At 42.1% G+C, this 24,768-nt stretch overlaps 1 protein-coding gene across 1 annotated transcript; it reads left to right on the plus strand.

Moving 5' to 3' along the window:
- The first annotated feature begins 694 nt into the window (after positions 1-694).
- Positions 695-23,343, plus strand: LOC308312177 (ribosomal protein S6 kinase alpha-1). Its single transcript, XM_080794565.1, has 19 exons — positions 695-772; positions 1,890-1,970; positions 2,985-3,064; positions 3,964-4,070; positions 5,519-5,556; positions 6,657-6,799; positions 6,950-7,020; positions 8,251-8,339; positions 8,589-8,653; positions 9,007-9,109; positions 9,509-9,639; positions 10,597-10,722; positions 11,780-11,869; positions 12,030-12,188; positions 12,867-13,028; positions 13,416-13,492; positions 13,598-13,715; positions 14,814-14,951; positions 20,533-23,343. Exons 1-19 carry the CDS (start codon positions 742-744, stop codon positions 20,653-20,655), a joined length of 1,932 nt encoding a protein of 643 aa, XP_080650691.1. The 5' UTR covers positions 695-741; the 3' UTR covers positions 20,656-23,343.
- The last annotated feature ends 1,425 nt before the right edge of the window (positions 23,344-24,768 follow it).

Raw genomic sequence — 24,768 nt, forward strand, 5'->3', positions numbered from 1 at the left:
TGTCCAGGAGAGGGATGCATATGGTTCATAAAATTGCATCTTGATTTCACATCTTTGAATGTGTTCATCACAGGTCATGTGTGGTTAATAGATACATCTTACCAATACCAATATTTCTCCTGAGCCGAGACGGTTTGATACTGTTGTTTTTGTTCTGGACCGCTCTTCTTCTTCCGTTCCTGTGACGTGTGATAGTGTATGACACACATTCTTGGAGCTCAAAAGTGGCAAATATTTTCCTAGCTGGCTTGATTCGAAAGCTGGCTTCATTATTTGTGTATCTTGGACACACACACACACACACACTGGTGAACTGGTAAACTGGTGCACTCTGCCAACAACTCCTCTGCACGTCTATTTTGACTGAGTTCCATGCAGGTGCTAACAATCTCCTATCAGCACAGAGATTCTGAGTAATGGTATAAATATTCTACTGATACTATTTGACCAATGCCAGCCATATCTAACTGGCAAATACTGGCACCAGCTTTACCCATTCCACTGTTGCACGTCAAACTTGGGGAACCCATCAAGTAGCGGCGAATAAACATGAATGCCGCCCTCCAGACAGAGGCCTCTGTCTCTACTCTCCGTGCCTCACATCCTTGCTTTCTCAGAGGCACAGAGGGTCATTGTGTGTGTGTGTGTGTGTGTGTGTGTGTGTGTGTGTGTGTGTGTGGGGGGGGGTAGGTGTTCCTAGTGCGAAAGGTGACCCCTCCTGATGACAACCAGCTCTATGCCATGAAGGTGCTCAAGAAGGCCACACTTAAAGGTACGCTACCCTGTGGTACACCTGTGGGTTGCCTCACACTGGTTAGAGATGACCCCATATGGTGTCCTTGTGTATGAAGCTGAATGCCTTCCAGTAGTGGTTCTGCATTCTGACCTCTCTGAAAAACAGTCGGCATGTAAAAAAATATGTATATCTCATTGAAGTACAATGATGTCACATGGTGAAATTAGCGAATCTACAAGCCTGCAGTGCAGCGCATCACAATGTGTTATTGATCTACTACTTTAGCTAATTTCTGAAAATGTTGTCATTTATGAAAATATTTTTTTTTAACTCTTGAATTTCAAATGTATGACAATACAATACAAACGGGTAACACAACAGCAACAGAAAAACAAAAACAAGAGAGATCTGGGACTGGGATACAGTAACAAATTACAACAAAATGTTGAAAGAGGTTAAAGTTTGACTGATCCAAGTTGGCAACGCTTTCAGTTTCTTCCTTTTGTGATGTTTAACCACATTGGCGAAGCACTCTGTTTCAGTTGAGAGGGTGTGTGTGTGTGTGTGTGTGTGTGTGTGTGTGTGTGTGTGTGTGTGTGTAAAAGAGACCTAGATGTAGTCTGGCTGTTTCATTACGGTAGGCTGGCCAACGTTCGCTTTCCCATTCTGCTTACAGGTGCTGCGGTCTCCCTGGGAGGCTTTGATTCTGTAATAAACACCATGGGAACTGATTTGTTCACACAGCCATCAAGATGAAATGATGCGATTGGCATTATTTGCACACCAGTTGCATCGATTATCTCCACATCATTACCGACTACACGGATACATTGATGTACAGTGTGATTAATTAGTGTTAAATAGATTCATAATAGTGTTTGTAGCAGGGGTCTCTCCTTTCTCCAGCTCTTTAGTAAACAGAAAATATGGTACATTTTCCAAGTCGGGATACCAATTTCATCAGGAGATGCAGCCATACAGGATAAAAGAGCGGAAGTGAAGAAACAAAAGGACAACATTGGAATGGAAATGGACCACTGTAACATTTAGGCTGATAAATGGTTTCTTTCTCCTGATGGGATGAAACGGTACATACTGTATGCACACACACATACATTATGGACACAAACTGACGGAGTTTCCCTCTATACAGTGAGAGACCGATTGAGGACCAAGATGGAGAGGGACATCCTGGCAGATGTCAATCACCCATTTGTTGTCAAACTGCACTATGGTAAGTCAGCCTGGCCCTGATGAGCATTATGCTTAATTACACTTAGATTAAATAGGAGATCCACATGCTCACGACGGGTTGTTTTGAGCTGCATACCTCTGTTCTCAGTCCAACAGTAGCAGCTACTGTGCTATCTGTGATACCATCATACCACCCCTACTGTAGGTGCTGCATACCATCCCCTATTTAGATTTCCTACTGGGGAAATCTATGAGTGCTGGCCATCTCTTGAAAGGAGAGACCCTCATCTATATTTATTATATAAATATTATTATATCTACCGTACAAGTATAAAGCCCTCACACACAGATGAACCTCCTACTGTGTCTCAGTTATCTTTTTGTCTTAAATAAACGGCTTCAGCGCACACATTTCCAAGGTCTGTTACCCATACACAATATTTTATATATTGCCCAGCCTTGCATGAAACCCTGAATGCACTTGACTGTTGTACTGTTGTAAAGTGTAATCTTGTCTTCGCCATGCCGAAGGTGTGGCTGAGACTATGTTATTGCCATGTCCGTCCGTGTGTCAGTCCGTATTTGTGTCTGTCTGTGAGCAGCTAATCTCCGAAACCACTGACCCGATTGGCATTAAACTGTGTACACATACTCCTAGGCCAAGTAGAAACCACATTTCTCACACCGGCCTGTTCCACCAGGAGGCCGATTTTGGCAAAACATATATATATTTTTTAAATAATACTCCCTACAAATTTTGTCCAAACATCATGCCAATCTGTACACATTATCTCTACAGTCATGTGATGATTTTTCATATTCCATCCTGGTTAGCTTCCACATTTTGCAGGAGTGGTCCATTTTGAACAGAATTTCCGTGAAACATTGCTGGCCCACCATAAGCTATCTGCCCTGGTGGAGACCTAGCTGTGCTCCGAGGAGCACATTTTTGTAGTTTGCTTTTATATTTAATTTGTATTACTTACTTATTATTACTAGTACTACTGGTATTTTCTTTTGATAGAATACTTTTTTTGTTTGTGAATGTGTCTAGCCTTCCAGACAGAGGGGAAACTCTACCTTATCCTGGATTTCCTTCGAGGTGGAGATCTCTTCACCAGGCTGTCTAAGGAGGTGGGTCACTTTGTTTTTGATGATGAGGTATAGTTTGACATTTTAAATAAGGAACATAAAGAGAATCAAGAGTGATGCATTTGCCACTTCTGCAAAATGTGCAGAAGTCATTATATGTACTGTAAAAACAGCAGTGTCAAATGCATGCACTTTCACTCTTGCAATCAGGTACGAAAAGAAGATCAGAATAGTAAAATATCTAATTATATTGATCTTGGGATCCACATGGGAGTGGCATGGCTCCCATGTGGATCTGGGACTTCATGTGGACAGCCTTTGACGTCAGTCATCTGTCATGTCAGTTGTCTTATTTGTTTCGTGTAGCCATACCGCTACTACACAATCTCTGAATGCTATACAGAGTCTGGAACTACACATCCCAAAAGCCGAGAAAGGAAGCTTTTTGGATTTCCATTTTCCATTTTTGCTTATATAGCTGTATTTAGGCTTTGATTATTCTGATTTATATTAGGACAAATTTGCACGACTGTAACGATTAAACGGAAACGGGGAGGAGGCGTCACATCTGTTTTAGGCCCGGAACATTTTCAAAGCTTCTGTGCTCCAGATTGTACGACGGAAGCATTTTTTAATTGTGCGAGGCAAGTCAAGTTAACAGTCTGGCTTGTGAGACTACTTGTCTATGATGTATCTATAACTTAGGACTCCAAATTTCTGCAAGGTTTCAGCCCGATCACAACCCTATTGATGATATTATACATAACATAATATGCTTATAAAATCAAAGTTAAATATCTCAAAAAGCTCCGGATATAGCCACGACATAGAAATGGTCTGCATACATTAATTACAGTAGCTCCCATTGTTCATTGCAGATCAACATTTGGATTCATCAGGCTATAGTTGCTTATTTTATCTCGTCTATATCTGTATCCCAGGTGATGTTCACAGAGGAGGATGTGAAGTTTTATTTAGCCGAGCTGTTACTAGGACTGGACTTCCTCCATGGACTGGGCATCATCTACAGAGACCTCAAACCTGAAAAGTAAGTGAATGCATGCACTGTTGCACACGCACGCACGCACGCACGCACGCACGCACGCACGCACGCGTTTGTATTACAATAGAGGGTATGCGCATGCATAAAGTGAATGACAGATCGAGTGGCAAAGTGAGTGACAAAGTGAATTTTATGTTGTTTAAAGTCATTTGTTTGGATGTGTGGGCTGTCAACATTTTAGGATGGTAATTTTCTGAGTGACACTTTTAGAAAACGAAAGTTCAAACCCAGTTCAAACCCGGGCTCCCCCAGAGTTGGTGTGGAAGTGTCCTTGAACAAGACTCTGAACCCCTAATTGCTTCCGATGTGTAGGTTGGTGCCTTGCATGGTTTCCTCTGGCTCCGGTGTGACTGGGTGAATGTAATGCACAATCTCTGTAAAGCGCCTTGGATAAAGCTGCTATATAAATGCACCATTTACCATCAGTCAATCAATCAAACCACAAAATAGCATTTTCGTTGTGAGGATCAGGAAAATGGTCATTCTACTGTACATGTTATGTGGGGACATTTGGACCTCACAAGTTTTGTACAAGCACGCGCACACACTTTGTGAATCATGGCCCACATACCCGTGGCTTGTATCCAAGGTGTGATATTACATGTTTATTGCATCAGCAGGTTCATAACACCACCTTAAACCCACTAACCCCTTTTAGAGTCTAAAAGGGATCTAAGGTATACATTTACCATGGATGGCCCGGCTAAAGGAAAATAAATATGAAATATGCATGTTGCTGGCTTTATGAAAAAGAAAGAAAGAATCCCTGCTGGAGTGCAGTGCAACAGAGGGAGTGCAGTGCAGTGCAGTGCACTCAGAAAAAAGCTTTGATGTGCCGCGTTTTAATCAGAGTAATCTGATATCCGGTGCATTAACAGAGTACATGAATAAATCGCTTGGCAGAGCTTTCCCCCCCCTTTCCCCCCTCTTTTTTCTCAGTTTCCTAATGCACTGCTTGGAACTAGTCCATTATTATTATTTTTAGTAGTAGAACAGTAGAAAAGTCTAAGAAATTGACTAATGTACTCACACATTTTCTTGTTTTTATTTTCTATATATTATTTTTAATACAGGTTGTAGAATATATACCAACCGGTTACAATAATTACCTACACACCCTCCCTCCCACACACCTACCAGGCTACCACCCCTACAACCAATCCATACCATACCATCCATCCACACAGACCAGTGGTTCTCATTCCTTTGTCGCTCAGTTTGATACCTTAGTTATTTTTAATGGCAGATCTTCAAGCCTACAATGTATTGCATTTGCATCACATGTGAGTCTGTAGATGAAAATAAAATGTCTGTTGGGGGACCACCTGGAACACCCTGAAGGACCCCTTTGAGATCCACTGACATAGACAATGTATGCAATAAAATAATTAGACAATATATGTTTGTAACATTACACCATGTCTGTGTTGTAGCATTTTGCTGGATGAGGAGGGACATATAAAACTCACAGGTAAGTTCACTTTCTCTCCTTTTGATCTCACTCTCGTTCATTATTTGTGTATCTTGGACACACACAAGCACGCACGCACGCGCGCGCGCGCACGCACGCACGCACACACACACACACACACACACACACACACACACACACACACACACACACACACACACACACACACACACACACACACACACACACACACACACACACACACACACACACACACACACACACACACACACACACACACACACACACACACACACACACACACAGACACTTGTTCGCGGCGCCTCCCTTGTTGACCTTCATCATTAGTCAGTGTTGACAGTCTTATCGTTCCCCATCCAGATAGGGTTTGTGTGTTATTTATTTTAGTTAATCATTACACCCCATCTTATCCTCCCTTATATCAGTACCTCTGGGCCTGCCACTGGAATCAAACTGACCTAATGGATTTCAAAGAGGAATTGAAACATTATGGAAACATAAATATAGCATACATTATGTTTTGGAACCTCAATATCACTTTCACAATCAAAATGCTTGGCCATTAAGCAGCTATCTGCACTGCTGCTGTGCATTGCTCAAGGGCGTCTGTTCACCACCCTCAAACTATATTTTCCTTGCAGTTGCAATAAATCAGGCCAACAATCATCCTGTTGTCAACCCTGGTTTTATATAAACAGGGCCTTATAGTGTACAGTCCATAGATCCCCATTGTGAACCCGGACATGTTGAGTACACAAAGGTTTTATGTTAGAAATGTTGAGTATGGGTCCCCAGCATGTAGAAACTGCTAACTTGGATATGTTGAGCAATTTTCATATTGGCATAATATGTGACCATACCATTAACAACCTATAGAAGGCAAAAAAAAATGCAAAATGTCATGTGACATGTCAAACTAGGGGGTTTTCATGATGCTGAATCTATTCCAAGCATTAGTTTTACAAAAATAATTACACATAAGGCTAAAAACGCCCAAGGAGTGTTTTTGTGCAAAACTAAAGCTTGGAATAGATTCAGCATTCTGGCTAGTGGACTATTAGGCTGCTGCCACCATAATGTTATTAAACCTATGATATATAAGTATGTGTATCTTTCAGACTTTGGCCTGTGCAAAGAAGCCATTGACCATGAGAAGAAAGCCTACTCTTTCTGTGGTACTGTGGAGTACATGGCACCAGAAGTCGTCAACAGACAGGGCCACAACCACAGCGCCGACTGGTGGTCGTATGGAGTACTGATGGTGAGGCACTAGGTCCAGTCATACAGATAATGAGTTGATAGCACATCATATCCTGAAATGCAAAGTCAATGCAATTATATGCTTTACAGAACTCTGTTTCCATTGCATGTGTATATTGATTCAATACCGTCATTATGTTCTCTGTCCCAGTTTGAGATGTTAACAGGTTCACTGCCATTCCAAGGGAAGGACCGCAAAGAAACTATGAGCATGATCCTGAAGTGAGTGACTTGTAAAAAGTACATCAGCCATCTAGTTGCAGAATAAACAACACTGACTAGTAATAATAATAGCTTGAATTATATAGCACCTTTCATGAACTCAAGGATGCTTTACATTTAAAAAACAATGAACAAACAACATACAACTATTTGCCATAAGCCTGAGAGAATAGCTAGTCTTTTCAAGGCAACCTTTTTTTGTCATCAAAGTTTTTTTCATTGATTTTACAATAAAGCATACAAACTACACATGACTTACACAAAAGAAAAAGACAAGAGAAAACAAACGAAAAAGAAAAAAAAAACACAAAAAACTAGCAGTCAAAAGAAACCCTGATGGACAACACCCCTCCACATTCTGTTTTTTCAAGGCAGCCTTAAAAGAGTCCAATGTTAGAGCATGGCGAATCTCCATTGGGAGAGCGTTCCACAGGGTGGGGATGCCACACTGAAGTTCTATTGTTACCAGGGCCATGCAGAGAGCACTGGGGGTGCCGGGGTTCAAACTCCAGAATTTTTGGGGGTGGTCTTTTTGTGGAGTCCTTCCCTTGTGCCATTTCATGTCATTGGACAGTAAAATAAGCAATATGTTCTCATTAGTCTGAAACTAAAACGGACTGATGGCAGATTAAAAGATAATTCATTATGATAGTGGAATTTATCATTACATTTTCGTCTTGAAGGGCCAATGGCATTTATTGGCCCCCCACACAAGCCCTTTTTGGCCCCCACATAAGCCCTTATTGCCCCCCTACACAAGCCCTTATTGCCCCCCCAAATAAGCCCTTGTTTCCCCCCCACACAAGCTCTTATTGGTCCCCCACATAAGCCCTTATTGCCCCCCCCCCCCCCCCCCACAAGCCCTTATTGCCCCCCACATGAGCTCATATTGATTTTTTTGCCCTTTCCCTCAAAATAAATATAAAAAAATAAACCCTTTTTTTTTTTTTTGTGAGAAAGGGCACTTCCTGCAAAAGGCAGGTGCTCAAGCCCCCCTAGACCCCCCCCCCCTCTGCACGTGCCTGATTGTTACAGAATAAAAGTTTTAACCACTTAAACTCTATACTAGGCTTTATGCTACAGTGGGCTCCTCCTGCTTTTGCTCCACACTAAATATTTTAAACTAATGTTATCGCAGAATAGGGATGCTAGGGTTCATCGGGTGAATCGGGTGAATAATTAATAGATTAATTAAATTCCCAATTCTGTGTATGTTTGTATCCTCTGCAGGGCACGTCTGGGCATGCCTCAGTTCCTGAGCGCTGAGGCCCAGTCTCTGCTCCGAGCTCTGTTCAAGAGGAACCCTGCCAACAGGCTGGGTTAGTACCAACAACTCCACATTCATTCATATCATCATAAATGTTATGCCCACTTCAACATTAAGGATGATTTTCTCTGAATGCCAAGCTTTCCACCCGACATCGACTATATATATATATATATATATATATATATATATATATATATAGTAGTGCATGCAGCAGTGGCAACGGAAGTGTTTGATGTTAAATTGAATGAAGTGTTAGTGGAGGTACTTGCTGCTCATTATGGTACTGTTGGGTTGACAGGGTCTGGAGCAGACGGGACAGAAGAGATCAAACGCCACTGCTTCTTCTCCACCATCGACTGGAATGTGAGTGACCCGTATATACGTTCATTCTCTTACCTACTTTTACTACTTTCACTTTTTTCTTTTTTAAGTATAAATCATATTTAAAGAAATAGTGTCGGTTCTGTGGCCAGTTCATACAAAGTTTGCTGCTGATTGATCCAGCGGTTTGCGATATTAGCTCCAGACACACACACACACACACACACACACACACACACACACACACACACGCACGCCATAGAAGTAGTAGAACTTATTTGAATTGCACACAATTTACATACTAATGATTATGGTTTTTATTAGAAAATGTCAAAAGTCTTACAATCAATATCCGTGTCTTCTCTATTTCTATCTACTGCACGTCTTAATTTCAGAAACTCTTCAGGAGAGAGCTCCCCCCTCCGTTCAAACCAGCCGTGGCACGCCCAGATGACACCTTCTACTTTGACCCAGAGTTCACCTCGCGTACGCCAAAAGGTCAGCGGTTAAAAGTCTCTGGGTTAAATATAGATTTCATATGGTAAAGATATTTAATTATTATTTAAATTAATTAATTAATGTATTGTTATTGTTTTTTTGGGGTATTTTTTTTGATAATTGGGCAAGTGCAAGGCTATAATTATGTCTGTGATAGTGTAAGTGTATGTAATGTATGTTACCAAAGAAAATGTCAATGAAAATATTCTATATAGAAAGAATGCTGTGACAAAGTGCATAGTATGCCTTTCCCAGATTTGTTATACCATTCCTTAGATATGGGTCTTGATATGTTTGCAATACATTGGATCTGTCTTACATAATACATACTAGCGTCTGTAGGTAGTGTAAAGTACCCCTGTCTAGCCCTAACCCATGTGCTGCTACTGTACCCTCCAGACTCCCCAGGTGTGCCCCCCAGCGCCGGAGCCCACAATCTGTTCAGAGGCTTCAGCTTTGTGGCCTCCACCATGCTGGAGGAGGAGGGCTTAGACGAGACGGCCAAGCCCGCTCCACACCCAGTGGTCCAGGTCAGCTGTCACTCACTCATGGGACACGCCCACCACTTCCAGGGACCCTCAGGGTCCCTGGCTGAGTGTACAAATGTAACCAAACCTGTGGTCCACAATGTGTATATGTGTATATTTATATATCAACATCTCCATAGTTTGATTCTGTGAGTGAACAGCGCATTCATATGAGGTTTGAGCACAGTGTTGTGTCATATCACAATTTGTGTAAAAGAACGGGCAAAATGGGTTTTTTTGTCCAAGCTTCCTATGAAGTGTAGTTGCATGCATAATAAGTAACATAAAGGGTACGCAAATAATGATATATAAATCAAGAATCAGGAGAGGTATATTTGTCACTCACTCATACAGGTAGGTAGAAGCTAAATAAAGGCAGACTGAGTACCCCAGTCTGGAATGACTGCAATGACTCATTAAATTATTTCAAACAGGATGAGCCAGACTGGGGGATGAGGTGAATTCAATAATTCAGTACTAATTTGGGAATAAACTGCAGTAAACATCTGTAGATCCTGTTCCATGCTTGGCTATGTAGGGGTGTGCTCGTGTCTCCACAAGTATAGTAGAATTTAAGAGATAGACATTGTGAGGACCGGTTTCCTGATCCTCACAAGAGGAATTGGGTTTTATGGTAACAAAAAAAATAGAGTTTACAATTCCGAAAAGATTCACTCAGTTTTGGGATTAGAGATAGATGATGATTTACACTTGGTTGCTCACTGGTGTTGTGCACCGATAAATAGCCGATCTGCAAGCTCACAATGCAGCACACAGCGCATTGGTGCCTTGTAGATCAGCAGTTTCTTTAGGCTTATGGTTAAAAATGGCCAAAATCGCTTAAAAAAAGTATAGTAATATACAAACCTGTATGTATGTGGGAGCCAGGCAACGCTACTACAGTAGGTATGCTTAAATCCATAACGCTTGGTGTCTCTCTCTCTCTCTTTCTCTCTGTAGCAGTTGCATGGGAAGAACCTGTGCTTCAGTGATGGCTATGTGTTGAAGGAGGACATCGGAATGGGTTCTTTCTCTGTCTGCAAACGCTGTGTTCACAAAGCCACCAACACGGAATACGCTGTGAAGGTCAGAACACATACAGTGAAACGGCGTCTGATAGACCCCTTATCAGACACAATGTCACACTGATGAGAACCAGTATGCGCACGCAGGCAGGCGACCAAAAGCACCCTGCCGCTCATAAGAGACAATGGAAAATGGTCACAGCACTCGTGTGTAAAGATGCATCCCATCAAACATTAAGATGCTGTTTTCCTCCTAGTGTGGAGGAAGAGTGCTTAGGATGTTTACTGTGATGTCCCACTCTTACTTGACACATAAGAAACTCTTTGGTTTCCGTTGTGTGTAAACAATGGCAATTCTAAAAGCAGTTGTCCTTCAAACCCGACCTCCAGTTGCTGTCATTAGAACAGACTAGAGGGAGCGCTCCCTCATGGCAGCAGAGACTGCTTGCTCACGTAGCTGCAGACCCCCAGCCTAATTTATGCTCCGTCACATGCATAGAACGGCCGAGAATAGCAGACCTTCAAGCTCACAGCAGTCGCATCCACGTCGTGTTGTGAGTTTATATGTCAGCTATTCTCTGTATGCAACACTGTCGGGCGATGAAGTATATAACTGAAACCAGCGCTCCCCCAAACAACAGGTTTGGGGTTCTGTTGGGAATTGATTACATGAAACCTGCACTTGTACGTGGAGTTACAGTATGTACAGTATGCACCTTCAGCCTCTTTTTCTGTACACAATGGGTTTTTTTTTTTTTTTTTTTAATTGAGGTGTGACACCTCTTATTCCGCAACTCTGGCAAGCACACAGAGGCAGATTTTTTGGTCTGGAAAGGCAAAGCCAGCATTAATGACTGCCCCTCACATGCCAATAATAGTGTAAAAGTGAGTTATGCTTAGCTAGGGCCATCTGATCTAAAGTACATATTTTATGCTCCAACCTTCTTACACAATATGATCTCAAAACAACCGAATGTTCTAAAGAAAATAAATAATTGATGGCGCTGATTTTGAGGCTAAATCCTGGCATGCACCTGCATCGATACATCTGGCATGTCTCTGTGAACGCCTCAAACCTGGGTCCCAGTGGGTTATGGGTGCTTTTGTGTGTTGGACAGATGATTGACAAGACGAGTGCCGATCCCTCTGAGGAGATAGAGATTCTCCTGAGATATGGACAGCACCCCAACATCATAACACTGAAGGATGTGAGTATGAACGCACGCACACACACACACACACACACACACACACACACATACACACACACACACACACACACACACACACACCCCACCCACCCCTAAGGCCTGTGATATTAAGGAACCATGTTTAAGAAGTGACGGCATTAGTTTATGTGTATCTCAGGTGTACGACAATGGCAAGCAAGTTTACATGGTGACAGAGCTGATGAGAGGAGGAGAGCTGCTGGATCGGATCCTCAAACAGAAGTTCTTCTCTGAGAGGGAGGCCAGCGCTGTGCTTCACACCATCACCAAAACGGCGGAGTACCTCCACTCACAAGGGGTGAGAAACTGATCCAGTAGATGTCCAAACAGTACAATCTCCATTGAGTTTGCACTGTCATACATTACAAACTCCATTGAGTTTGGAATGTCATACCTTGCAAAGCATGAAGCTTCATACAATGATATATGGTACAGTCAAGGTAAATTGACTACTAGAAGGAAATTGGTTATATATATCTGTTGTTCTGTGAACTAAAACATCTCGGATTTGAAAATGGAACAATGTGGCTATTGTAGGGATAGTAGTCTTTTATATAGTGTGGACATAGGACAAGCCTTCTAGAACAAGGTTTGTATTTATGTGTGTATATCTGTCACACTCAAATGTAGACCAAACACAGCTGCTGCTGTGAAGTAAAGTGAAGCTCCTGAAGAAAGTTGATTGTAGACAAATATATTGATGTGGCTTAATTCACAAACTGCTCACATACCGCAGTAACATATTATATTAATAGCCAATGATTGATCATGTTTTGGGGACTTCCAGACATTAGTTTGGGACTTCTGTTGCCCTCTGGTGGCCATTTCTGGTTAAACTTTCAACCTTGTATCTGTGTTTGATTCTTGACATAGATACCATGGCATTATTAGATTGATCTTGATTTCTTTCACATCGGTCTTTCTCAAACTCTTCCTCATTCCTTTATGTTCTCCATCCTTTCTCTTCTACCTCCAGGTGGTGCACAGAGACCTGAAACCCAGTAACATTCTGTATGTAGATGAGTCGGGGAACCCTGAGTCCATCAGGATCTGTGACTTTGGGTTTGCCAAGCAGCTGCGAGCCAACAATGGTCTGCTGATGACCCCATGCTACACTGCTAACTTCGTAGCTCCTGAGGTAAGCTGAATCTCCAGCCAAAAGGAGGTTGTGAGTGAGTGGCTTAATCTCACCACCATCACATCTGTTAATGGGTGTCGTGGCCACAAATGGTGAAACATTGTAAGTGTGCCCTCTGTCACTAATTGTACTAGTAATGTAGAAGTATAATGTAAGTCTTAGTGAGTGTCGGATGAAGAGCCGGTAGGCTTGAAACATCATGTCCAATAGTGTAAAAAGGAACCAAAATAGTGTTTAAGCTTTGTAGTGTGACCCAGTGTGCGGTTTTTAGTAACCTGATTTTTAGTGAGTGGATGTGTGTGCCTTATTGTTTTGTTAAAGTCTCAGACATTAAAGTGTGACATGTGCACTGTATGATACTACTCTCACCTACGTCTGTGTTGGCAGGTGTTAAAGCGCCAGGGTTACGATGAAGGCTGTGACATCTGGAGTTTAGGAGTATTACTCTACACGATGCTTGCTGGGTATATAGGATCACTTACTTACACACAAACTCGCTCATTTAAAAACATTACAGTCACCTCTCTGTCATACCCGCTAAATGCTCTGTCTTGTCCTCTATTCACCAGCTTCACTCCATTTGCCAATGGACCTGAGGACACGCCAAATGAGATCCTGAGCCGAATAGGCAGCGGCCACTTCAGGCTGACTGGAGGCAACTGGGACTCTGTGTCTGACGCTGCCAAGGTACAGCAAGTCAAGCCAAACTTTCCCATTATACAACCCATTATACAACAAGCAAGATCTTAACCCATTCTGACCGGGAACCCATTTTGGTGTTGGCATCATGTTATGCTTTACCTATTGAAAAATAGCAGATCTACAAGCTCATATCGCGCCACCGAGTGGCGCGATACGAGCTTGTAGGTCTGCTATTTTTGAAAAATCGAAGAACGACTGACATTTTTCTAGAATCTGATCTCAGGTCAGAATGGGTTCATCAGACCAGTGTGTGTCCCGTGGAAACCTGGTATGAATCTGATCTCAGGTCAGAATGGGTTAAACATTGAACCATATGAGCCCTAGCATTCCTATTCTGGCGGGGGAGCAGATCCGGCAGAGATAGCCGATCGACAAGATCCACAACGTGTCTCATTGCGGCACGATGTCGCTGCCTAAGACATTTGGTGTAAGAGGGGAAAACAGGGGGGGGCCATAGTATGGTGGACTCAATTCAACAAAGTATACAATGTTTATAGTCGGGGGATATTCATTTCTTACCAATAATTTTCTTCACCAATGTGTTTGTAAAGGTGTCTACTAACATATCCCACATTGGTTTATATTCAACCACCCTAGGGGAATTTCTCATTATGCTTTAAGTAGCATGTGACGTGTCAAACTAGGGGGGTTTCATCATTGTGTCTATGGCCATTTTTAGCCCAAGTAAAGTGTTTTTCGTGCAAAACAAATGCTTGGAATGGATTCAGAATTATGAAAAAACCCTAGTTTGACACCCTATGGTGAGACTTATCAATACTATTTCTTCAATATGAATATATGAACACAGACTCCTGGTCTCTCTCCTATGTCAGTTGTACATGCATAACGTACTGTACTGCGTGTGTGTGCATAACATACTGTACTGCCGGCGCGTGCATAACATAGTGTGTGTGTGTGTGTGTGTGTGTGTGTGTGTGTGTGTGTGTGTGTGTGTGTGTGTGTGTGTGTGTGTGTGTGTGTGTGTGTGTGTGTGTGTGTGTGTGTGTGTGTGTGTGTGTGTGTGTGTGTGTGTGTGTGTGTGTGTGTGTGTGTGTGTGTGTGTGTGTGTGTGTGTGTGTCCAGGACCTGGTATCCAAGATGCTCCACGTGGACCCCCATCAGAGACTGACAGCCAAGCAAGTCCTCAAACACCCCTGGATGGTCCGGAGAGACCAACTGCCCAACAGCCAGCTACCTCACCAGGACCCCAAACTGGTCAAGGTAATGAATGGCGTTCTCAGATGATCCATTAAATGACATGGATGCTTTCCCAGTTTTAATGGGTTACAGCGATGTCGATCAAAGGTTTTTCTGCCGAAATGTAACAACACGGTCTAATAATGGAGTCCGGAGGGACCGAAACGTTGCTTCATTAAAAAATACTCATGTACCGAGCAAGTACACAGTGTGCGGGTGTATCCTATTGCTTTCCTCGAGTAATAGTACTACAAAAGTATTGGTATCAAAATGTACTTAAAATACCAAAAGTGAAAGTAGTCATTGTGCAGAAGTTCAAAATGTATATATATCTTTTGAAAATAGACAAACTATATGTGGTTAGTGTACTGTACGTTTTGTAATAATAAGTACAAAACGTAACTAGTAACTAGTAACTAAAGTTTTCATATAATTGTAGTGGAGTAAAGGTACAATATTTTCCTTTGAAATGAAGTGGTGTAGAAGTAAAACTATTGGAGATTGGAAATACTAATAGTAAAGTACAAATATCTCAAGATTGTACTTAAGTACTAGTACTTAATTAAATGTACTTACTAGTTACTTTCCACCACTGCACATCAACTAGTATTTTGACCTCTTTCAGGTATTGCTATTTTAGAATAGGGTTCACGTGCTTAACATTACTGTACTTGTGTTAACACACAGGGCTCTAGGTGGTATAAAACCAAACAGCTGGGTAATCTAGGACAGGGGTTCCCAAACTTTTTAGTGTCAAGGACCCCCAAATTGACACTAATTAGCCCGCAGACCCCCATTTGAAAAAGATATGCCAGGCACCCCATAAGAGAATATTTTTTACGGCTCTAGCAGTAATTCTCAACCCGTTTAATTTCAAGGACCCCCAGTTTGATATGCATTAGTCTACTATTTAATGGCATTTCTATCCCTGGGACCCCAATTTATGCTGCCCAAAATGTTTCACACGTGTGTCTGCCCTGTCATGGACTATATGGCAGGTATATGTGGCTCAAATATAAATATGAAAGGACACATGGTCCAGAATAGGGCCATACAGTATTTTCTGGGAGTGCATAAATTCATGCCTGTATTGGCAATAACAGGAGACATGGGATGGGAGCCGTGTGAGATAAAGTGGAGATGCAGCATGGTAGCTTTATCAATCAATCTATCAACTTTATTTGTTCAGACTCAGGGTCCAATAACAGACAACATAAAACACTACATACAGAGAAGAAACACCCCTAACCCATGAAAACATTTTTTTTTTTTTTACAATAAACATTCATACCAGTGCTTCCAAAAAGCAGACCGGTACCTGGTGCTACTGAAGCTGGGGTTACATAGCAGCATAATTATGCAGTTTTTAGACTCATTGAGCCGACACATACCGGTACATTTATACATCAAGTTTCTCAGTAGGGCATGAAAGGTGTAAACTCCCACACTACAGAATAACTCACTTGCACTGCTCCACCTTGGTTTGTTCAATAGTATACGCATGCAATCATAGGCAACCTGCAGTTTATACAGACTCGCTTTCTTAAATTTAACCCACAAGGGGGCGGTATAGAGGGGAGTACAGTATCATACACCCATAGACTGTAAAAAATATGGACAAAGCGTCCCGCGGGAACGTGAACGTAAAATTAAGCCTGTCAGTCCTTGCAATGGAAGTAGCCATCTTTCTAGATCCGTTTTGGCCCAGTTCAGGCCAGCTGGCCCATTGGCTGGCCCAGACAACGAGGCGGGACTTCCCCCTTCTTCTTCGTTGGTTTTTATTTTGACTCGAGTGGGTGGGGGATCCCGTTCATAGACTGTAACGGTAGCCACGCCCCTCAGAACATGCGCAACTTTATGGTCATTTTTCTAATAAATGGGACCATAATTTTCCAAAAAGAATATTATGACATTAGAAATGAGACTTTAAACTAGTGACTGGAAGCAAAAAGTATTCATGACCATGTTTATTAAGGTAATACAGTCTAGGTGAAGTTGGGCCCAAATACATGGACTTCTATGGGGCTATGGGTTTTTTTGAGCCCAATGAGAGCGCCACAACAGGCCATTATATGAACTTTCATTTCCTTAGTGGCTTCACAAAATATCCGTCTGACTGCCCCCCTGCATACACCCTGTGCTACAGTTATTCAGCTGAACAGAGAGATCATTCATATAAAGATTAAATAGGTCTGGGGAGAGTAACCCCCCCTGCCGGACCCCATTACCAACAGTAAAAGGAGCCGAGACCCCACTTCCCCATCTAACCTGCATGCTCTGGTTAGCATACCAGTATTCCAGGATTCTTATGATGCTGTCGGGCACCCCCCTTTCCCTCAGTTTTAGGAACAGCTTCCGATGACAGACCCTGTCAAAGGCACGGGACGCATCAATAAAACCAACTATAACAGATGAGTTATGGCTTTTGTAGTTATCAACCACTTCTTTTAAGGCATATGCAGAGGTCAGTACCATGTTTAGCCTTAAACCCAAACTGATTGTAAAAAAGGAGCCTAATGGATCTAATAGGATCCTTTCAAGGACCTTGGACAATACACTGGCAAGAGCAATTGGCCTATAATTATCCAAGCTCCCCACTTTTCCTGCCTTGTCCTTGATAACTGGTACCAAAGTGACAGACAACATAGAGTGTGGCAGTAATCCATGTCATGAGACCAGTGAGACATATGGCAAGTAGAACCGCAACCTTAGGGCTGGCATGTTTAAGTTGCTCTGCTGTTATTTGATCTGAGCCGCTAGCTTGGAGAACCTCATTGGCTGTGACACCAACAGCATCACTGTCATGCATAATTCCCACTTCATAGGGGTCACTCTTAACGCAATTGAATATATCAGAGTAGTGCTGCCTCCACACCTCTGGGATATTGTCCACACCAGAGACACCCTCCATGCTGCATGGCAAAGGAGTGTTATTTCTGTTCAGAGCTCTCACCTCCTTCCAGAACCCTGTAGCATTATGGTCAAGGAGCTTTTCAGCCATAGAGTCCGCTCTCATCGTCGCTTCCTGCTTGCTAACGAAGCGTATTGCATATTTATACCTGGCATTAGTTTGCTTTTTATGGTCCAGGAGAGTTCCCTGTCTGGGCCGACCTGCTAAGACCCAAGCCTTATAGGCCCTCTTTGCCTCTGCATGATATGCAGCCACATGCTTATTCCAACCAGGCCTAATATTTTTATTCCTATTATGAAAAGAAAGAAAAGGTCTACTAGCCTCATACATAGCCCCCACAATACATTCATATAGGGTACAAAGGTCCTCGTTTTTTTATTACAGTTGACATTGGAACATAAAATTGCATCATAGGGCAAATATACATCGCTCAGCGCAACATCAGTTCTCTCATAATAAGCCAAGAAATCATCATTGGTGAGTTTAGACCAATCTATCTTCCCCTTACTGATGCTATCTACATCTTGGGACAACTCAGGCAGACTGTCCACATCAAGCACTAATATCACAGGCACATGGTCTGCCATAGATGCCTCATAGTCAATCTGCATAGATTGTATAATAGAGTGAGCATCAGCGGTGCTTATACAGTGGTCAAGCCAAGATGTTGAGTGCCAGGCTTCACTTATATATCAAATCAAATCAATTTTATTTGTATAGCACATTTAAAAACGACTCTCGTCGTACCAAAGTGCTTCACAGGTCAAAGAAAACAATACAATACAGTGCATATATGAAAAGCTACTGTATCTGCAGGTAAGAGCACCTGACTGGATAATAATATTATCCAGTCAGGTGCTATAATATAATATTATATTATATATAATATTATAATAATAATATTATCCAGTCAGGTGCTCTTACCTGCAGATACAGTAGCTTTTCATCCATTTCTGTGAGGAAAATAACCTTATATTATAAGGTTATTTTCCTCACAGAAATGGATCATATGTTTAGCAAACAATGAATGTCTGTCAGATGTCTGCATTCAGATCACCACAGATATAAACACTAGTAGAGTGATTATCAGAAATAAAAGAGTTTATAAAAGCTAATCTATTTAAGTATTCATCCTCATTCTGTTGACATTCATGTGGTGTATATACATTGAGTATAGTGAACACTTTGTTCTTGATCCTAAACTGCACAGCAATACACCAGTCAGTGTCGAGCCTGACGACATTTATCACAGGGTCCAAGTTTTTGCGCCACAATATAGCCACTCCTCCTGCAATCCTTCCTCTCACTATACCCATCGTGAGGTCAGTTGTGGACTCACCAGCTCCGTGAAAATTGTCATTAAAACAGTTCAACTGTCCCAAGTCCTGCTTGGCTAAAAACGTTTCTTGTAGGCAAAGGATATCGCATTTTAGCAACAAGTTGCAAACGCCTGGCACAGTCTCCTGCACTGTTACCAAGCCGCAGCCCCCGACAGTTATAAAATCCAACACGCATAATATTACCTAGGAGGTGGATGGTCTGGCCGTAGCCTCCTTCTGCACACTATTTACATCCACAGTAGCAAGCTCCAGATTAGCCCCGTTAGCCACAGCCAGGCCAGAGCTCGGGAGTGTACATTTCACCAACGTCTTTACACTCCGCTGTCACTTAAAAAGAGCCAAATCGGCTTTGTGCACTGACAATTTTCTGACAGGCGACCTCCCGCTTAAGTTTTTAAATACGCAGATAGCGTGTCAGCATCCAGCTCTGGTGCGAATCTAGATGCAAATACACTGACAAGTTTGGTCTGCACTGTTTTGATTGTACTCACAGCACTGGTGCCGACAATGGGAACAGCACCCGGCCTCCTGGCCCGTCCAGTATTGTCAGCGGCTCTCGATCTCTTCTGAGTAGCGGCAATCCCCGACCCCTACTGGGGCCGGCCTCGTTTAGCCACTTCACTCCACCGTGGGGAAAATGAATGTGATGATAATTCCGGTCCAGTTGGACCCATCTCGAACCCAGAGGCAGTCGCCACGGCCCCGTCTCCATTACGAGGTGGAGGTATACTCCCCGCTGGCGCGATGTTAACAACACTTTGCCCTGAACTCAGCATAGGCGCCAGGTGTGTGCTCGAAACAGCCGATCGATCAGCCCCAGGCTTCATGCCCCGACCTGCTTCCTCTTCCAGCGCATGCTGCGTAGGGCAGGATCTGATGCAGGCTCCAGCCCCCGGGCCGCATCATCCACGCCAACAGCTTCTTGGTCGGGACGGCATTCCAATGATGTAGTATATAGTTTATATCAGGGCATATTGTACAAACCAAAGTGGAGAACATTTGTTACGATAAAAAGCTGTTATGCTAGTGAAAAGTAGCTCCATTATCCAAAAGACAAAGTTCTCTATGTGCCCAACTTCGTTCTGGGATCTTGCCCCTGCACCTTGAGACTGGTAGATATAGAGGAGTTATAGAAGAAGAACGGATTTGCACTTACTGTGATATAAACGATATGTGAGAATGAGTTCCATGTATTTCTGTTTTGTTTTGACCAAATATTTTGTGTTGTTTCTGTGTGGGAAGTGAATGTGATATTGTTTATTTATGTTATTGGTGTCTTATAATCCCGTAAGGGAAGGGTCTTTATGACAAGACATAAAAATAAAGATGCATTAATTCATACATTCATTCACAGGGTGCGATGGCAGCCACCTACTTGGCTCTGAAGAACTCCCAGCCCACTCCAGAGCTCAAGCCCATCGAGAGCTCCTTCCTGGCCCAGAGACGCGTCAAGAAGCTTCCATCCACCTCACTGTAGAGATTCCAGACAGCCAATTAGCTCACTGGAGAGACTGACCAAAACCACACACCCCTGGCTTAAAACCACTCAATCAATCAGCTTTGCTCGGAGGAGTATTAAGGACCACCCCCCTCCTACCAGCCAAGGAACCATGACTATGGTCCCGTTCCCACCTTGTGACATCTCGCTATCGTTGATTCGTTCCTCTTATATGGGCATGTCTACTGTTAGTCAATCTCACTAGACTAGCAAAACGACATGAAGGTGGATGGGGGCACTGAGACCTGAATGGTTGCAGGTTCTTGGCAGATGTGTTAGCGCCGTGTGTGTGCGTGTGTGTGTGTGTGAGTGTGAGTGTGAGTGTGAGTGTGAGTGTGTGTGTGTGTGTGTGTGTGCGCGCGCGTGTAATCTGCCACACGGTTTAATGCAGCCATGTTTTGGTGGTGATACTCAAACTGTTTTCTCATCATTGCTGTGATTGGTTGTCATTCAGCTTGCTGCACGCCTCATCTGCCTGTCTGGTCATCTGTCCTTTTGTAGATTTATTTTCTCCAGTTGATGAGCTTTATATATCAGTAGTGCTGCCAATTCAACTCGGTAAGGTCCAACTGCTGTTTAAATATGTTTTCAAAAAAACATTACAAAACGTGAATTTTGAGGAGGGAAAATAAAGGGTAATGAACCATTTCTGCCATAAATGCCTCTTTGGTTTTGGTACAACCAGAATTCTGGGAAACGTCAAATGCTAATGTTTTCGGTTGATGTCGATCGATGCTTTATATTTAGTTTGATGGAGAGTCTGTGTGTATGTGTTAGTTGCATGACGTACCGTGTGCCTGTACACACGTGGGTGTGTGCGTGTATGTGTCTTGTCTCGCAGGATCAAACATGTATGCATGGTCTAGTGCCGTGATGTCGTCATGTGGCTTCCTCCTCTCCTGTCCCTCCTCACTGCTTCGTCGATCCGCTGGCAACTGGTTTGAGAAATGTCTATTATTTCAAGACTCAAGAAGGGTTTATTTATCACATACTCATATTTTTTTACTACTTATTAAACAAAAACAAAAAAAAAGAATAGGTGGCTTTCTGTGAAAGAAACTTGCCCCAGGAACAATGTGGCATGTTGAATTCTCTTAATATCTTTTCTTTGTTGTATTTCGTTTTTTCTGGTCACTGTGTTTCTTGGAAGATGCACATATTGAATGCCGTTTTCCTGTGTTGGCTGCTTTTGTCGTTGATTGTTTTTGTTTTATTGTTTGGGTTATTTTCAGTCCAAAAATGTAAGTGGTGATTTTGATATTGGTGAGCCCATGACAGGATATCAGTCTGTGGAGTTAGATGCCATTACATGTTCTCTTCTGCTGTTTTAGGGGGAGGCAGGGCCAGCACTTAAATTTACTCTCTCCCATGAACTAGTCTATAGTCACTGGTTATCTATATTCAGACAAGCACTTGCTTGGTAACCTTGAAATATTCTTATACACTGTACAATCCTGAGTGTTTCACGCCAAGAGTATACAAATGTGATCAAATGGATAAATTAATCCTGAGGATTTTACTGTGCACTCTTAACTTCCGTCAATTCCTTTAGCTCGCTCCCTTGCGGTCTGGGTACTTGATTCCGTCGACCCAGCGGACTGGGCTTTTCCTTGTCTTGACAATAACAATAAATGATCTGTGACAAAACGTGCACCATTTACTTGGTGATATGTTCCATTTTAGTACTACAAGAGTCAAAAGGGTATCTCTGAATAACAATGAATGGGACCCGCACTGTCACAAACGTGCAAACGATGTCGACGTTTCGGTCATTAGACCTTCATCAGGACAGAGTACAGAGCACAATATCCACCAAACATTTATAGGCTACACCCCAGTGTGTAAGTCATCGGAGATGCACAGGTACTCCCAATCACCAAAGACACTCTCATGTATTGTCCGTCATGATGTAGGTCTAACGACTGAAACGTCGTAATAAAGGGCAACATTTCTTTTTGCACGTTTCTGACCGTGTACAGGTCCTATTCTTTGTTAATTCAGAGATACCCTTTTGATTATATGCACTTTGTCCTAAGCATCCGTCACCAACTTTTCGAGGTGTGCATCAGCCTTTTCCTAACGAGTACTACAAAAGTGCAAAAGACTCGCACCTACTAGGTAGGTCACTGGATCAACAAAGTTCACCACGTAGAAAAGATAAGATCCTTAGAACCAGATGGCTCCCATTTTGTAAAGATTTATTTTCACAGGCGTTTCAGAGCACAAAGGCTTGAGAAGTCTGAGGAAGTGACTTAGTGCTTAAAATGTTACCACGAAAATTACTCGTTGCAAATGGGAGCTACCTGGTGTCCATTTTACTACTAGTACAAGATAGTTGTTTGATTGTAAGTAGCTTCGTGGTGTAGGTAATGCTTTAAGTTTGTTGCCGAGGCCTACAGGTGAGGCTGAATGTCTTACTGTATGTGGAATATACACATTGTTCCTAAGCATCTTTCATACTGTACACCTATACAAGGGAAGTGCTGAGTAGCTAAATAATCCATGAACTAACTATCATTGACTCACGGGATCAGAATTCTTGTAAACGCCTCCCTTCGTTGAATACAGGAAATGCATTAAAATGGCAAGATGTTATTGTACTATAAAGTTGATAAGATGAAGATTTTTATATCTTACAAATATTGAATTAAAAATCCAATTGCTATGAGAAAATGTCTCCCTTTCTTCTTTGAGTGTGGCAGAGTTTTCCCCTTGACCCCTTGCTAAATGTTGTTTTTTATTTCCCATAACGTTCAATTTTAGTAGAGATAAATTGACCAAGATATGTACTTGATTTTTTTCTATTTTTCTTTTTAGTAAGGAGCGGAAAAAACGATGGGTTATAGTAAATTATTTGTTGAATTTTTTTGAACTTTTTTTTTCAAATAATTCAAAAAACGATCGCATATAAGCCATCTTGGTCAATTTTCCGCAATTTTCCACAATTCCTAGGAAACACTACGCAATTTTTCCGCAATTTCGCAATTTTTCAAAAATTTCAAAATTTCAAAAAACATTGGCTATAACCCATCGTTTTTTTCATTTTTTCATTTTTTTCAAATCCTCAAAAATGATGAAAAACGGCGTGCCATAGTATGCCGCACGATATGGGCTATAGCCCACGGTCCAAAATAATGAGAAACGAGGCTAACCTTTTTTTTCAAAATTTCAAAAAACATGGGCTATAACCCATCGTTTTTTTCATTTTTTCATTTTTTTCAAATCCTCAAAAATGTTGAAAAACGGCGTGCTATAGTATGCCGTACGATATGGGCTATAGCCCACGGTCCAAAATGATGAGAAACGAGGCTAACTTTTTTTTTCAAAATTTCAAAAAACATGGCCTATAACCCATCGTTTTTTCCGCAATTTCCGCAATTTTTCCAAAAATTCAAAAAACGATGTGCTATAACCAAACGTTTTTTCCGCAATTTTTCACAATTCATACGTAAAACTCCGCAATTTTTCGGCAACTTGATAATGTTTCTCATCCTCCGCAACACTAATTTTTTCCGGTAAATACAACACATTTAGCAGGGCACTGTAGGGAGTTGAACCCCGTTCCGGTAAACCAGAAGTACGACACCAGTGCCTTAGCTTTTGTGTATTCAACTATTTGGGTAACATGTGAGCTTTATCCTCTAATTCATGGGCCTGGATGATGAAAAACGGTGTGCCATAGTATGCCGTACGATATTGGCTATAGCCCACGGTCCAAAATGATGAGAAACGAGGCTAACTTTTTTTTTCAAAATTTCAAAAACATGGGCTATAACTTATAGCCCATGTTTTTTGAAATTTTGAAAAAAAACAAACACAAAAGTAGACTTAAAATAGTCAGACAAACTTCTTTACTGTGCTGCAGTATATAGCGAAACTAAAAAGTTTGCTTTGGAATCGGACAAATCTCTGCTTCGACGGTGGAGGAGGCATTATCGTTGCGTGCAGAACACCACAGAAGCTGTAGCCTACTGGAGCCATACTGCTGTGCTCTGTGTTGCTTTTACCGTGTATGAGAATGTGCGTTCAGGTAAACAGTTTAACCTGTTGTTATACGTATACACGACGTGTGAAAATAGGGGGCCGCGCCCA

Source organism: Protomyctophum bolini, assembly GCF_963924005.1.
Source record: "Protomyctophum bolini genome assembly, contig: SCAFFOLD_195, whole genome shotgun sequence".
NCBI lineage: Eukaryota > Metazoa > Chordata > Actinopteri > Myctophiformes > Myctophidae > Protomyctophum > Protomyctophum bolini.

Excerpts from the sequence above, each read along its gene's own strand:
- LOC308312177 (XM_080794565.1), top strand. The coding sequence starts at position 742 with ATGAAGGTGCTCAAGAAGGCCACACTTAAAG. Across the intron at positions 6,800-6,949 it reads GGTCGTATGGAGTACTGATG|TTTGAGATGTTAACAGGTTC; the intron begins GTGAGGCACTAG and ends TCTCTGTCCCAG. Across the intron at positions 8,654-9,006 it reads TCTCCACCATCGACTGGAAT|AAACTCTTCAGGAGAGAGCT; the intron begins GTGAGTGACCCG and ends TCTTAATTTCAG.